This window comes from Mastacembelus armatus, chromosome 8, assembly GCF_900324485.2.
Source record: "Mastacembelus armatus chromosome 8, fMasArm1.2, whole genome shotgun sequence".
Lineage (NCBI taxonomy): Eukaryota > Metazoa > Chordata > Actinopteri > Synbranchiformes > Mastacembelidae > Mastacembelus > Mastacembelus armatus.
In genome coordinates this window covers 15,273,368-15,290,722 of record NC_046640.1, presented here as the reverse complement: position 1 = coordinate 15,290,722, position 17,355 = coordinate 15,273,368, and the positions used below count along the sequence as shown (strand labels likewise).

General features: G+C 37.8%; 1 protein-coding gene across 2 annotated transcripts in view; it reads right to left on the bottom strand.

The window, feature by feature from the left end:
• The window catches only part of LOC113140844 (ras-related protein Rab-26-like), a 36,630-nt gene that overhangs the window by 3,956 nt on the left and 15,319 nt on the right, over nucleotides 1-17,355 (bottom strand). For both annotated transcript variants that reach the window (XM_026324899.2, XM_026324898.2), the window contains exons 3-5: nucleotides 15,430-15,471; nucleotides 13,628-13,694; nucleotides 10,001-10,053 (exon numbers count right to left, since the gene is read on the bottom strand). In XM_026324899.2, coding sequence (XP_026180684.1) covers nucleotides 10,001-10,053; nucleotides 13,628-13,694; nucleotides 15,430-15,471 — 162 coding nt within the window. The remainder of the gene's footprint in view (nucleotides 1-10,000; nucleotides 10,054-13,627; nucleotides 13,695-15,429; nucleotides 15,472-17,355) is intronic.

Here is a 17,355-nt window from a genome sequence, read left to right as displayed (position 1 = left end):
TTCTTCAGTAGTCCTAAGCCAGAGCTGTGTCTCATCTGACAGCTCATTCTAATTAATTCGGGTGATGACTCTGTAATAGATCTCCACTAGGGTTACCTCCAGCCGAAGGTCATGCTAAATATCATGAGATGTGATAAGGCAACGTACGGGCGCTGTTGCACATTTACTCTTGTCCCCTAGTAGATTAGATTCACACAAATTATTGGAGAGAAGTTTGTGAGAAGTGCAATCTGAAAGCAGTCCAGAGGAGGGTGTCTGCGTTTTTACATGCTAGTGTTACATGCTAATACATAATTCATAGTGTGAATATTACAAAAACACTGGTGATTATTATCAAACAAGAGGATTAATGAATAAATTTAAAATAAATAATAAATCTATTTACTTCCTTGTCTATTTAAAGCACCAGGCTCTCAAAGAGATAAATAAAATTATCTAAGTACGTATAATGTCCTCAGTGGCCATGGCAGGGAAAGGAACTGGGCTGGGTTCATCTTTTATTCAAGACAAATACCAGGATCTCCGGCCAAATGCTCAAGTAACCTAATGTCAGTGACAATGTGGCATGGTGGTAGAAGAGGTAATAAATCTCTCTGCTCACTGCCATGGCACTAAAATCCCCAAATAGTGTGGCAAAGCCAATGAAATGGGAAATTTTTGTTTGTAAGGGTCAAAAAAAACAAAACAAAAAACCTTTAACAAATTCAGCCTTTCGATTCATGTTTCAACTGATTTCTGTTCTCTAGAGCTCTGATTCATTACAAGGCCAGATAAAGGTCTTACAAAATGTCCCTGTCAAAACTTTAACTACATTTAAGTAGTTAAATGTTAAATTTCGTAAAGCTAAATTGCCAAATATACTGCTGAAATTCAGGCTGCCTGCTGAACTGTAGAGGTAATCACAATGGCAGAGAGACATCTGTGACAGAGAGGGTGCCAAAAGGCAGCAAGATGGGGAGACAGACAGTCACAGTGCAAGACAAGACAAAGACCAAAGGATCTGTATCACAAAGGAAGGAAGATAAAAGCCAGACAAACAGCTGCTGGCGGCTGCATTGTGACACTGGTGAGAGAAGATGTCATTGGCAGAGGTAAGTCTGCGTACTTCTGATGTTGCTTTGGATTTGTTTTCCTTTTACCATCACTCAGAAGAGAAAGCACAATGCCAGGACACTAGATAAGTCAGGACAGCTCTCATTTTTTCTTAACAAATACTTGTTTGAGACTGTCCTGCAGTGTAATTTAAGCATATGTGCTACAGAAAGGTTAAACACACCTACAACTGTAATAATGTCCAAGGGACCCAGAACTGTAGCAATAGCTTTTGGCAGCAGAGGTAGGTTATTGCGACAAACAACTATTACTGTTAGTGAGTAGGAAGCCAATGAGGGAGGGTGCATCTCCAGCATCAACAGAAAATCTGAATGCTCTGTCCTTGAATTCCCCATTGTGTTAAACTCGGGTCATACTTCTCTGAGTATAATGAACGCGACTAAACGTCCTCAAGGAGCCTCAGAGTCTTTCCATATGACCCAACTTTGCCTCTTTTGCACTTTTGTCTTAGCAGATTTGCTATAGGTGACAGTGCTATTCTTGCCAGGCTTTGATCAGAGTATTACACCAACAGACAGTCAACTGCCAACAACATGCAGAGTCAGACTGAGCCAAGTCAGAGGAAGGCAAGGAGAAAGTAGAACTTCTCCCCTGAGAGGAGATTTAAGCTCAGCGAGGCAGCTGAAGTAGACGGATTGACACAGTGTTGCTGTCTGACACATGAAGGAGAGGTGTGTGAATATGCATGTTCACACATTCAAGCAGGTGCACAACCAATGATGCAAAAACAAATCAATAAGCTACATCTGATTTATTTAAAACTAGAGTTTCTAACACTTGCATTGGCATTTTAAAATATGCTTATTTACATTTTGTGATTGTAATTTATGCATATTTCCATCTGCAGATTTTATAGGTACATACATAATACCTCCAATAAAAGAGAGATCATTAAACAACTTCCAGGTTATAAAACTTCCTTTCATAAAACAGACACTGTAAGCTGATTTCTGTGGTTTGACAAGTGAAAGGCTTTTATGTTTAGAAAAGTGGCTGACCCATCTATTTGCCTGCAAACATGGGGGTAAGACATATCCAGCTGACTGCTGTGCTTTGAAAAGCTGCAGTCTGAGTGAATATGAGCAAGTTAGTTTTCACAACTGTTTAATAACCCTGAATAATGGCATCACACATGCTTTCTTCGCTAAGTGGAGCATAGCACTGTCCTAAGGTTTCATGATGTGAAAATGAAACTGTGATTAGTAAAAACGAAATGTTCTGAGGAAAGAGAACATGATTGCTTTGCCTCAAGGAAATCACTTCACAGAAAATAATTCAGTTGGGCCCTCTGAACAACAGCACAAGGGCAAAGAAACAAGTAGTAATTGCCAAAGGAATTAAAACTACTAATGAGCTGAGGATGAAAAGGTCAACTCACAGCATTTGTAGAATAAGGTGTTCCTTTAGAGAAAAATATTGCAACTACCCCAAACTGGAGTTTCGAAATTGCCCTGCAACTGCAAATAAGCATAAAAACATATACGACTTTGCTTTCAAGTCACCAAAAATATTAGTTAACCTGTAGGAATCACCATGTACATACTTTTGACATTTTTATTAGAAAGGGATAACTAGCGAGATGGTGAGATTGTTGGTGTATTAAAGGATCTGAAGCTATATATTAACTCCTGCTTAATTATTTCTCCGTACTTTTACAGACTCAGTTTCACGCACAAAAACAATTTAGTGTAAGACATGATTGACTTAGTTTCTGCAGAGTAAATAATGATACTCAGACTTTCTTGAAATGCATGTAAACTTTCCAGGGGGAAAATACTGTTTTTTGATTCCAGTTTCTCATTTCTTAGTCATACAATGATGGATTCGTGGCCCAGTGCTACAGAAATACATTTTTCCTCATGCAGACTAGTATGAATATAGCTGGAATTTTAGAAAACCTTTTAGCATCTGAATTTGTGAGCACATTATCTGTACTGAATAGCCTCACTATTCAATTTTATTACTGCCCTTTTTGTCTATTTATTCCATGTGTGTATTAGAAAATAAAACTAATCTACTGATTTAATGTGAATATCTAATATGAGCTGAACCACTAACATTTTTACCTTTAGCTTTGTGAAACTAACATGCATTAGAGTCCACTATGACAATGATGGAAGCACTAATTATAATTTGTGTTATGTTGTTCTCATGGCAATTGGTCAAGTTAAGGGATAAAAGAAATCAGTTCACTCTGGCAGTGTAAGCCAGGATTGTAAGCCAGGATTGTCAATCCTATAATTGGATTTCTGTTTCTTCCAATTATGAAAACAAAATAGGAAAATCAATAATTTAAGGTTTTCAATATATTATGATGGGAAAGATGCAATGTGTCAAGTGCCAGCAAAATGTGAATTCATTGTGAGGGGGCTGAAAGGTCTCAGGTCTGCAGAGAAAAGAAACAAAAGCTATTAACCTGCAAATGTATCACTTTGCTGCATTTTCATTATAATAAGTGGATCCACAGCTAACCTCACGGCCGGAATGAAGATTCAGTGGTTCTGCTCTTAGGTATGTGGCAGGTTTTGAGATTGTGTGCACATACACAGCACTCATTATCATGATCTCCTTGCTCATGTCTGTGCCAATTTTTTTCCAGAGATATGAACTGTGTGTCAGAGGGGATTTTGGGACTTGGTGCCTTCCTGTCAATCATAATGATGTCTTGTCAATTCTTGTGTCACTCCTTGTAAACAAAATTCCTCTTTTTAAATGGTGCTCTTTTTTTGGCCTAAAAGAGCTTCTATTCTTGGGAGAAAAAAAAAAAAAAAAAAAAATCTGTCTCTCTGATGAGACAGCCAGTACTTTCATTGCCTCTAAGCAAATGTTTCTTTAAATTTCAAAATTTAATATAATGTGAGACAAGCCATGAAAGAAAAAAGACATAAAACAAATATGGAAGTGTTCAGACAAACACTTTAATTTTGAGTTACTGATATGGATGAGTCAACAGCATCTTAAATCTGTATCTTGACATGCTGTAGGCTTGGTAACTTTAAATTTTTTTATCATTATTTACTCGTTAATGTGCAGCCATTAGTTTTGATATATACTGTATACACCTGTTTGATGACCAGTAGGAATTTCTGTAGTATGTAAGCTTTGTTACTTTGGTTTTTTGCCTTTTGGAGGATAATTTATAACGAAGCTTGTAAAAAAAAAAAAAAAAAAAAAAATGTTTGGTCATAATTGACTTTTATGGTGCCTATCATATTGATAAAAAGTATCATCAGTTAAGGCAGTACTTTCATGATTTACTTGAAGCACTGAAAATGTATATTTGAAAAAAACAAAAAACTGCTCACCAGATTAATCTGGACAACTGATTTGCTGTGTTATTAGCCGTTTATGATCAGAAATTCATTTTTGTCTAGAGAAATGAACAGTATTGTTTCAAATTTTCACTTCATAAGTTCATGCAAAAGCCACCCACTCTTTTTTTTAAAGGCACTTACTATTCTGTTCATACATATAATTGAAATCCATTTTCACACACTATTCTGCCTGGATGATAAAAGGATAAGAGGAATGTGATAAAAGAGTAACCACAACAAAAATAATGACGCCTCTGCATTTGCCAAAGCCAGAGATAAAACACTCTAAAAAGACAAAAGAATATGACAGAAAAACACAGTATATGTGCTAGATTTTGTGTGTATTCCTGTCAAACATTCACAGCATTTTTTTTGACAAACTGTTTAACTTGAGATAAAGAGAATGTATGAAGCATTATTCATTCTATGGACTCTGGATCTCAAACTTTATCTGAAAAAATTTTTTTCCCCACTGGCCTCATCAATGGAATTATTTCTTCTTGTCATAGCCCACTAACACCATCAGCTCACTAAAATATTTTAAGGTAATGGCAGAGCAAAAAGTAGAACTAATGCATTTCTGTCTTTCTTGGAGAATCTTTGATTTAATAAGGTAGTAGGGCTCAGTCTGCATCTGAAGGGATGATAAGTACTTCCATCAAAGCCAAAGCTGACTTTGATTTCAAACTAAAAGGGAGAAAGAGATAAGAGTTGGAAAACCATATTTTGGTTCTGAAAGTGTCTCAACAGCTTTGACCTTTGTCTCTCGCCTCACAGGTAAAGCGCTTCTTTCTGCAGAGCTGCAACAAATTTAGACGAACATAAAAGACATTTTTCTGGTGAGCAGGCAGAAATATGTATAAGAGCAGTGAGATAATGGAGAGGAGCTAGGTGTCCTTTTCCCAAGCTCTCTACAATAAAAAGGAGCCTAGTTTGAGCTATAAAAGTGAAATAGTGAAATAAAAACATCACACAAGGATGAAGGAGGACAGTTTTCCACCTTATTTTGAAGTTATTTCCTTAAAGACTGCCCAACACCTCTGACAAATCCATCCACTGGGGTATTTCATTTATTTGATTCCCTCTGACAAATTGAATTGATCCAACAACAACAAAAAAAAAAAGCAATATATAATACTTCTTCATTCATCTTGCTTGTGCTTGAGTGTGTGTTAGTGCGCACATAAGCGCCCCATCTGTTTTGTCACTTTGTGGCTGACATCAAAGTAAATGGAAATGTCCACAGAACGCATCTTCCTGAGCACGGGTGGAACATTTTCCTCCGGCACTTTGCCTCTGCAGAGCTACACTCCACTGGCTTCGCCATATATGACACATGGTAATCTACTGAAGCAATGGACCTGACTCACTAATAATGTGTCATGCAGGAGACCAAATTACAGGTGATGTGTAAGTGACAAGATAATGGATGAGAATTACTGCATGCCATGCCCTCATTAATTTATATACAACATGATGGTGCAGAATTATCAATGAATGCACTAGAAAAGCACCTGAAATGAAAAATGCCAGCATGCCCTCTGATTATAAATGAATGGTATTTCAATTCCTATCACTGCACTATTTACTGACAGCTTCTCTCATCACCATCAGGTGTGGTAGAGCCATGACATTTAACTAACAGCTATGTGGTAGGCAGGCAGCCATTTCATCTGAAGCCAGTCCATGCCCTGGGGACAGACAGAGAGATGAATGAAGGTACAGAGATGAAGGTTTCATCTCTTTCATTGCTTTTATTAGGTGCACAACAGACACATAGGCATGATCAAGCATTCGGGCATCAGCATGCAAACACACACACACACAGATATAAGAACAAGGGCAGCTACAAAGTACTGCATTGTTTAGGAACCAGCATTAGGCCAATGTTCCACAACAGACATTTTATTACATTTACAGAGAATTGATTTGAATTGAGGTTAGTGCTATTGATCTGCACAGTCAATATGAAACAGAGTTTGGTTTTTATCCGTGTGCTTCACTTGGATCACTGCCAGTGTGCTGATCAATTCTAAGGATTTTTTTTTTTTTTGTATTAAAAAGTGCAGGTGTAGGTGCAAAAGCAGCCTGTCTGAAGCTGGTGGCAGCAGATCAACAAGTCCTACAATTTATTATGAAGTTTGTTATTGTCTATTATTATGTTATTAAAACTGCTCTTACCAATATTGATACATTAACATCTGGTAAAAGACTATGTTGAATTTGGAGGTTCACTTGTGCTGAAGCCCCCAACAGAAAATGATTATCTCACTCTTGTTAATCAATGATACTGTTGCTAACATGTTTACAACAATAACTTAATGACAGTGTGTCAGTTTTGTATTTACAGCTTACTGCTGTTAGAATGTGGGGGAAAAAAAAAAAAAAAAATCTGTTTTGATGTTTGGTTACATTCGGACACAAAATGTCAACTAACAGCAATGTCCTATGTATTATTGACTCCTCTGCCCTGCTCTCCTCCCTTACACAGACATGACATGATATGGTGGTATAACCACCTCACGCTACTTCAGCCTTTGCTTCTGACAGATGGTATTCATAAACGCTTATCATTTGTATAATCGTTTAAACAATACCGGAAATTGAACTTTACAGACATTTTTCCGCTGAGGACAGTCTCTTGCCAACATTGCAGGTTACACCCAGATACCAAAGCTGAAAGGAAAAGGATCTGGCTTCACTTCCTAAATTGGACAGTCTTTCTGACTCCCATCAATGGCAAAAGATCCTAGCTCTGAATGACACTGCCACAGGCTGTTTTTAAACTGAGTAACTCAGACAAATGATTTGCAGCAGAGGTCTAAATGGACTCTTATAGTCTCCCTGGAGCACTACTTCTGAGAAGACAACATTCATCACATCACTAAATGGCCTGTGTATACTGTATCTGCTAGAATGGCTTACATCAACAAATACTTGCCACTGATAAACCTGCTGTACACTGCAGTACCTGTAGTGCTGGTAGTTTTGTTACATAAATACAGTGAGTCATGCCATTGACCCTCAGGAACTACTTGGGCACCAGTCTGACCCAGCTGAGATGGAAACCACAGCCTTACAGGGAAAAAGAAAAAAAAAAAAAAAAAAAAAAAAAATATATATATATATATATATATATATATATATATATATATATGATGGTGCAGAATTATCAATGAATGCACTAGAAAATGTCAACTAACAGCAATGTATATATATCTGTATATATATATATATATATATATATATATATATATTCGTACGCAAATTTAATCTTATTACGCTTTCATCTTTCAACCACTTAAAACACAATTATATTATTCAAATGAAAGCAGCTGCCATTTCAGATGTGGCATGTCAGAGCATAAGATGAAATGTTTTGCCTTAGCCTCAATTGCTTTAAATGTTAAAAATGTCTCCTGTGGATGATGGACAACTCCTGTGACACTAATGCTTCGCTTGCCTAAATGTCTCCAAGCCAGGAAGACAATGATACACTGCAGTGGGAGTGGGCTTGAGGGCGAAAGAGGAGAGAATGATTTGCCCTTCTAATTTCTCCCTTTCCATCAGAGTGGCATTCATCACCATTAGCATTTATTAACATGAGTTAGTGCTCGTTAGGCAGAGGTGTGCCAGCAGGCAACTGTAGCCAACATATCTTCTCGCTGTTGCAGACATTGACTGAATATGAGAGCGGTGGAGGGATGAGGAGATGAAAAAAGGAAGGAAGGAAAGCTAAGCAGGGCAGGCAAGGACCTGTCAATCTGTCCTAGGTTTCTCCCCCGATTTATATCTGGGAGACTAAAATAGTTTCAAATAATCCAGATCCCCATTGCTAATTCCTGGCCATCATATTTCAAAACAGCTAGCTCAGAGTGGTCATAGAAGAATTATTATTATTACCAATGCAAAAGCACTAGAAAAACATGTAAATGACAGTGAAAGTTGATTGAGACTAAATGTAAGGGCCCCTAACCACAAATCTGTCTTTATGTATTTGGATTATTGGGTGTCATTTATTAAGCAAAAACACTATTAATCCAATTGTCCCAGTTTGAAAATGCAACAATTGCAACTTTTATCTATTACTGTTAATGGAATACATTTTGTTTTGGGACAAACAGCCACTCCTTCCCTTAACAACCTTAAACCTGCTCTGAGTTTTTTTCTGATGACCAGTGTCAATTAAGCAGCTGAAAACTGTTACCTTTCTGCTGCAGGGTACACTTACTACGAAGAGGGAAACAGCAGGTATGATGACATCCTGACACCAGCTGACAGTGCTTCAGGTCGTCTGACAGCACTGGCACTATGAGTAATGGTAATGGAGGAGATATTTCTCAAAAGCTGCAATTTATTGGTCCCATCTGCCATTTGACTTTTATAGATGGCAAAATGTGAAAGTTTTTATATTCAGAAAATTAGACAAATGCTGCCGCTTGTTCCAGATTCAAGGACGATGGCAATATTTGTGTAGTTCAATACTGTAGAGCAGCAGTGATACATTATTTTGATATTAAGATATTAGATATTTGTTTGATTGAATGGAAGTATTACTACGTTTTGTTTTCTCTGTATCTTTGCAAATCCTTCTTCTTCTCTTGTTTCAAGGTATTGGCCAGTTTTGTTTGTTTCTTGAATTACACAGCTCACTTCAGATTTTTTGTGGACACACATAAAAATCAGTCAAATGTAGGACAGAATAGTTCTCAAGTGTGAAATCCCAGTGGCAAATACACCACAAGACAACACACTTATCTGAGAAAGGAATTATAGTGTCCAGTGTGCATGCTGCAAAGTTGTATTGAATTTCCATTTTCTTTTAATTGGCTAAATCAATAAAGGGAATGTGCTATACTTTCTGGGAAAGCACATTCCGTGTTAATTCTCAGCTTACAAAGCTGTGTATCCAGTCTATCTGGTCACGCAAGTAATAAAATACTCTGGTCTAATAAATGGTTTCCTCTGCATGAAGCATGAGTGCTCAGGTGAGGCACATTTCATCCATCATCCAATCTGTTTTAATGTTTATGCAGAAAAACACAAACAACCTAGTCTGTTCTAACAAGCAGAACAGGCAGTGGCTCAGTGATCAGCAATATTCAAGTGCCAGCAGGGCTCACTGGGGCCTTTCTGTGTTGAGTTAGCATATTTGCGGCTCTTTGATGACCAACTAGGTCACAAGCTAAAACTGAATGAGATAAAAATCTTTACAATACATGGGGCTGTCTCTGACTGCCAACACGTGATATTAAGAAGAATAACAACCATGCAACGTCACATATTCTTCCCTTTCATACAGAAAGGAGAGTCCAGTGGAGAGAGGACAAGCAGAATGAAGAAAGGCTGGAGGTCTGCCAGATAATGCACAGTTAAATAGTCCCTCTGGTCAATAATACACACACTTTAGACTAAAAGCTGACAGTACTATCTCATATTGAATCACATTCAATTTCCTTTGATCCTGTTTATTCTGTTTTTCTTTATGGATGACCCAACAAATGTAACACAAAATATAATAACTATACCATTCATAAATTTAGAGCTAGAACAAATGAAGGGAAACATCCTACCTGTATGTTGTCAAAAGACGCTTTGTTGGTCACATCATACAGGAGAAGGAGAGCTGAAAGACATTTGAAAATTCATTACTAAATATAATTTATTCTATAATGTTTGAATTCCCAGCAAATGTTTGATTTAATCTTTAGTCTTCATATCTCAATTTCCATTCAATCATGAAAAAGTTCATTTTCCCACTGGGAACAAGGCTGATTAATGTAAATCCTGTATTACATGTAAGCAGAACTCAGAGCAGAGAGTTTTCAGGAGGCAGCAGGGGACTGCACAGCTGAGAAAGGAGGCAGCCCATGAGAGGGGAGCATGATACACGCCGACAGCTGTGTAATAAAGGTGAGCTCTGCTAGACTTGTCCTCCTCACTCTTCTGCTTGAAGTTATGGTGTGTGTGTGTGTGTACACAGATGCCAGGTGTATTAAAGTATGTTTTCTATTAAACATTTTTTCCAGTATCTGTAAAAGTCAGCCTCAACTGTTATTTGTAAAAATGAAACGGACAAATTCTGTCATTTGTAGTCTGTGTACATTACAAAGAATAATTGAAAACAAGTGACTCCATCAAAAAAAAAAAATCACATTATTGGCAACACTGAAAATGGAAGATGGAAGGTAAAACCAAGGTCAACAATGAAGAAAGAAAGCTAAAGATGGAATAACAGCAATGGGAATCAGAGAAATGTATCTCATCACATTTAAATAGCAGCAGCACAAGGATAATAAAGCATTTACTCCACAAGCAAGACAAACTAACAACCAGGTGACAATGTGAGAGAGTCCAAACAGGCTAAGCATAGAGAAGGATACAAAAGCAACTGTCAGAAAGGAAGCTAAAAACAGAATCAGTCAAGGAATCCTTCGACAGCTTCAAATTAGGTCTCTAAATATAATGTATAGATAATGGATGGATGGACTGGCTGTGTGAATGGGCATATTGTGGTAACATAAACCATCTTCATGTTTTTTTGTTGAGGTGAAATGTTTTTCAGCCTTTTATGTTTTTTTCCCCCAGCAACCTTTCACAACCTCCCTCACAAATTATAAAAACATGTTGAAAACTGAAACTAGATAAATCAACAGATTTTTAGGCAACGTGCTGAATATCTGACTGCTGTCTACACTTTTTCCCTACAACACAGAAGATGCACAGCGTATTCACAAATATCTACAATAAACTGCACATGCTTCTCTCTGTTTCTTCTTCCAGAGCCTCTACTACCTCACAGTCCCTCCACTCTCATCCTATCTGTGGATGCACCAGCACTTTGGACTATCCCTGCAGCTCTGCTCTGGCCCCAAAAAGTTATGGCAGTGACAGTTAGCTTCATTTATCATTCCCCACCTGGGCTTCACAAAAGAGTGTGTGTTTGCAGGTCAAGCACACACAAGCACAGGTGTGTGTAAATAGGGATGAGGTCATGAAAGCAACGCTGTCAGGCTTATGTACACTTTGTAATCTGCAAATATTTTAATGCACCATTATGTCACTGTCATTGACTGAAATATTAATCTTAATGTATATAAATGTAACAGTATTATAAAAAACATTACTGTAACCCCCAGCTAGCCCAAGTGTTTTTAGGACTCTGGGCAGAATTTCATTTGCTCCTGTTGGTATTAAACATAGTACAGTTCCTGGCCTCAAGTTATCATCATTTATTATTAAATACTTGAGAGACTGTCAGAGTTGGCAATTATTTTCTTGTCAAAAACACTGCATCGTGCACTAGTGCGGCTAGTTGTAGCAAAATGTTTCTGGAGTCTGTGTGTAGACAACCAAGGGTTGTTTCTCATTTCATTCATCTATGATCGAGATCTATATGTAGCAAAGATATGTACTTAAAAAAAAAAAATGGAAGAAAGAACTAACAATTTTCTTGGACTTAAAGGGTACACAAAAACCAATTTGGTGAGAAACCTTAAACATAAGTTTTCAAAAGAGTTTTCAAGAGAATTCTACTGTACACCTCTGTGTAACTGGAATTGATCAATGACCCCATCACACCACTGAAGAATTAAGAATAAAATGTGATAGGGCATAAAACATGACTTATTGCCCCTTTTATTTCCCTGCCCACAGCTTGAATGAATCAAATTCTACTGAAAAATGAGCACTATGAGCTGATGATTATTGGTTTAATTTTGTATTTTCTCAAACCAAGTGCAAATACAGGATCAATACACATTTTCAAGCCATGACTTTGTTCAAGGTCAGCTGTATCTTCACATAATTTATGACATACATGCAACTTAAAAGAATAAATGTCACTGGGGACTCTAAAATCTGCATCAACTAGACTTAATAGGTTTAAGGTGAGGACTGAAATATTGCTGTTAGGGCTTAAAAAGAAGTCTTTTTGCCATTCCTCATTTATTTGACCTGTCAAGCTCTTGTAAAACCAATAATGGGTTGTCATGGGCCATAAATGAAGTTAGATATTCAGATCATTAAATATTCAACTTCTTTTCTCACTCTAGCTCTTCATAAAAAAAAAAAAAAAAAACAAAACAGGTGAGAGGTTGATCGGTGTTTAAAAAGGTCACATCTCTGATGATTAGGATGTGAAGACATCCTGATGCAACACAGAGCAATCGCTTGAGCCTATCCTGAGTTATGCTTCATGGGAGGCTTCAAAAAATAATTGCAAATCTTGACACTCAGATGTCCAAGGCTCCACTCCAAAGATGTGAGATGTGTTTTTTTAAAAAAGTGGCCTTGCTAAAAGTTCTCCTCTGATGTAATTATGCAGGCTGACTGTCAAACAGTGACATGCATATTGAGGATAATACACAGACACAGATGACCAAACTGACCAAATTATGTATGCATGTACTTGGTCACTCACACATACCCCCACCACATACACACAAGCTGTTCCTAGTTAAGATGCATAAACTTAAATGAATTATAGATCCAAATGGTAAAATGTTCCTTTAATCCCCCAGAACAGACCAGGTGATGCATTGTCCATACATAATGAAGGTACACAACAACAATAACAAATGCATGCTGCAACACTGTGGTAATGTGTCTCCTCTGAGAAAAGCACACTTCTGCCTTGATTACTAGCACTGGGAAAACCCAATGGAATGATACCACTAATAATTATCTAAACAAACTTGCATAGCTAATAATAACATCCATCCATCATCTATACCTGCTTATTCCTTAACCAGGGTCACGGGGAGAGTATTCCAGCTCTCTTTTGGGTGGAAGGCAGGGGTACACCCTGGACAGGTCATGATAATAACATTTTGGAAAAAAAAAACAAACAAAAAAAAAAAAACAGCTGTTTACACAGGCAGACTCACACAAACACACACACACACGTTGGTAATAAGTGTTGATAAATGATAAGGGTCCCGTCGTAGGTCTCATCTACACCATGAATTATCAATTATAACTGGACTAACGCTTTATTAGCATCATTATCATGGCAAAGTAATAGCTTTAAAAGAAAAACTTAAAAAGCCATTACACAATACCTTCATGGACAGACCAAGAGTGTAATATATAAGTTAATGTAATACAAAAAAGGTAACAAAAAAGAAAAAGAAAAAAGTAAAATCTGCAGAACAACAGTTGCACGTGTATTTAGAGAGTGATGCATGTGTGTGTCTCACCATGGGCGTCACGGTAGTAGGCATGAGTGACACTGCGGAACCGCTCCTGTCCAGCTGTGTCCCAGATCTGCAGAGAATGAGAATGGAAGGTAATCAGTGAGTAGAGAGAAGCTTCTGTCTGCTTCAAATAAGTCTTGTGTTTGCTCAGTCTGCAGTTGCTCATTGTGAAACCATCCATTCAATTCATGTCAGGAAATGAGATATACGGACTACTGAACAGTCCATTGTCTTATAAATTCAGAACTGAAAAATATCTGTACTTAAAGCTGCATTCATTGATTTTTTTGGGAGCAATGCAGCATCATGTCAATACAACACTGGCATATTACCAGCCTAAGTTAACTGTTGCATATTTACAACCAGCAAATATGTAATAGAAACATTTGCCTTAATAAAAGTGACATATTTGTCCATCTGAAGAGTTTAAGTCCAATATTCATTATCATTGGAGGCACTTTTTAATCCCTATCAAGTCCAGTGGGAAACATCTGGCTGTTTATTTGCTAAATGCTCTAATGTTTGATACATAATCACCATCTTTGTCTCCGTTTGGTGCTAAACTCATACAGCATACATAACACCCAGTGGCTTTGTTAAGAACCTTTATTGCTGAAAACAACAGAACAAGGTTGATGAGACTGGTCAGAGTGAAAGGTGCGTACTGTAAAATGGTTTCATGCATATGGGTTTGTCCCAAGCACATTAAATATTATAATTTGGTCTATTGTTAATACTCAAATACATGAACTTTAATGTATCTTTACAGTCACAGCACATATGTACATTACCACAAAAAATAATGTACTAATTAACTAATGCTTACTAATAAATAACTTAGCTTTTTAATTTTTTTTTTTCCATTTCAGATTTCTCATTTCAGCAACTGAAATTGAAGTCCTTTCTCCCATCAGGCAATACTGCCTCTCATTGCAAATTGGCTCCAGTGGCAATTATATTTTCTCTCTTGAGCAGGTTCACTGTACAGGTCTGCAGTCATCACCCATTTGGTTCTTCTATGAACAACATTCCTGTTTTTTTTTTTTCTTCTTTTTTCTGGCTGCTTCACCTGCTTAGTGGTATCATTCCTGTTGCATAATTAATACATTTTTCCTCTCCCCTTCCTCTTGTCTCTGAGACATGCCAGCTTTCGCATTGGTTCTGCCTCCTTAATGCCCCCCTGGGCCAACTGTCCCCCGAGGATACAAGTGGCAGTTATGAAGAACAGCAATTACAGGAGGACAAATAACACACTGCGTATTTTCCAGGCTACAGGCTGCTTTGCAAATTGACTTAGAGCCAATTAACCCCCAAATGAATACATCACAGAGCAAAGGCTTACTCCATTAGCTCTTGTCAACCCCTAATTAACATCATTACGGATGTTTCACATAATTACTAGACTCTGTTTGGCAGTAATTTTTAACATACAGCACAATAATGCAGAGTTTTCCCTTAATATGGTTGTGGGTATATAGTAAGTAAACATGTGGTCCAGGGAAGAATAAAATGAAGCTTAAATGAAAGCATTCAGAGAGAAGCACAAAATCCATGGGCTTTTTGTGTCCAGATCATTGACTCTCCTTTACTACTTCTTGTGCTATTAGGCTCATGCACCAGCTATAGCTAAAGTAAATATCAGGCACAGCTAAAAATAAAATGGGCTTTATCCTGGAGACAGGTGGGGTTTCAAGCCTTATTTGTCAAGTCTTATTTGATTAAAACCTTTCTAATCACACCATCTCCAACAGAATTTGCACTAGATACACTGTTTGTTGATTGTCAGTACAAATTAAAATTCTTACCTGAAGTTTCACTTTTACTCCATCAATGTTCAGGACTTTATTCTGGAAAGGAAAGCATGAAATCATAAGTGACAGTTCCTGAACTATAACCTTTTTCACAACCAGCAACAACTTTTCAGTGTGTGCAAGAAATGTCTAGTCCAAGTGTGAGCCAGTTGTGGTTATACCCCATACTGAACACACTTCCTCTCATCTACCAACCACACTCCTTTCTCCATCAAAATTGCATGTCTTCTCTTCACTTTGGCCCAGAGGATTAACCCTCAACTCGCCTCCAACCATCTACCCATCCTTAGGGGGACATTCCTCTGATCTCAGCTTTGATCTGGTCCATTTGAACAAAACAAGAGTCCCTATCAATACCAGCAATTCTGTGAATATGAACTTTGACATATTAGAGCGGTCTGTGACCAAAATACTAACATTTTGATTGTTTTGATCAATTTATTGATGACTATCCTGAAGAAAAAAAAAAAAGAAGTGAACAAGTGAGCTGCATTTCATATCCTATATTTCTTGGAGATTTACATAAACATAGTTTCAAAACATCCCTTCCCATTTTCTGAGTTGCTACTGTTGAATAGAGGTGGCCAAGGTGTTCTTCAATGACCCACAGGCCTCTTGGTATGACAATGTGGATTATATCAACTGCTGCCAGGACAACACTCAAAGGGCTCCCCCCTACCATCACACCCCCCCCCCCCCCACCCCAAGATGTTCCTGAGAGAGACTGCTGGCCTACTAATTCCCTGATCCCCCAAGGAAAAACTGAAGATATTCGACCCTGGCAAGATGACGCTAATCTGCCAGCAGAGCACTTAGAAATAGATACGGTCTTTGTTGTCGTCTTTGGCTGATTTATCTCTAAGAGTCACAGAGGAGGAATTTCATACATATTCATGGCCAAATTGGGCTGCAAGCTAGTTTGTGTGTGTGCTCTGATAAGAATCAGAGTCTCAAAAGACTTCCTCTCTGTTACTCCTGTTGTCACTAAAAACAACCCACAATGTGCTTGGAGGCTTCATAAATATTTAGTGCCCCAGAAAAAGATGCTCATGATAGCACCGTGATGAGGATTAAAGGTGGTTAGTGAGGCTTGATTGTAATAATAATTATGTTAGATTTGTTAAGAGGAAACAGCTGAACTTTACCAGAACAGAATAATATATATTTATTAAGCTCTGAGCAGGATAAAAAGTATCTGGTGGCTTATACATTTAAGCCTAAAGAGTGAGCTGGGGAGTTAAGGTATTGTAGATTAAAGACTATCAATCATACCTCCAGTAACACTATCACCACTTTCTTGAGCTTTAACACCTTACAAGCTGGCACAGCTCTACTTTGTGTAATTACAAATTGCTTACAATTTACAGAGAGTTAGCTGAGAAGCTTGTAGCACTTTGAGGTCAATTTCATTCCCTGAGCTGCAGCAAACATCCTCTAAACAGAGCAAGTCTTCAAATACAAACTGCTCTACTTACTTGCCAGACTCCTCCCCTCCCTCTCCCCCTCCCGGGAAAGGTACATGAATGAGAAGGTCCTGTCAGTGCAGAAATACTCAGCACTTCTTAGAGACCATAAATTAGAAATGTATGAGTAGCTTTCAGGGGGGCCAGTAAAATGTGAGCAAATAAAACATTAATAGCAGCGGTGGGGATACAAAGAGCAAAGCATGATGGCCACACAAGGCATCAGTCAAGATGTATGTGTAGCTTATTAACCAATCGATATAGTAATTAAACTATTATACTGTGTGTGAAGCAGAACTTTGGGATGTTGTATAAATTAAGCAGACATATTCCCCTCAGTTAATTATGAGGTAGATTACAAACATCTCATTTTCTATAGGAATTGGCCATCGACTAATGCACAACTGTACCAGCATCCACACATGGAACCTCTCCTCCACTCTCCTCCACTCTCCTC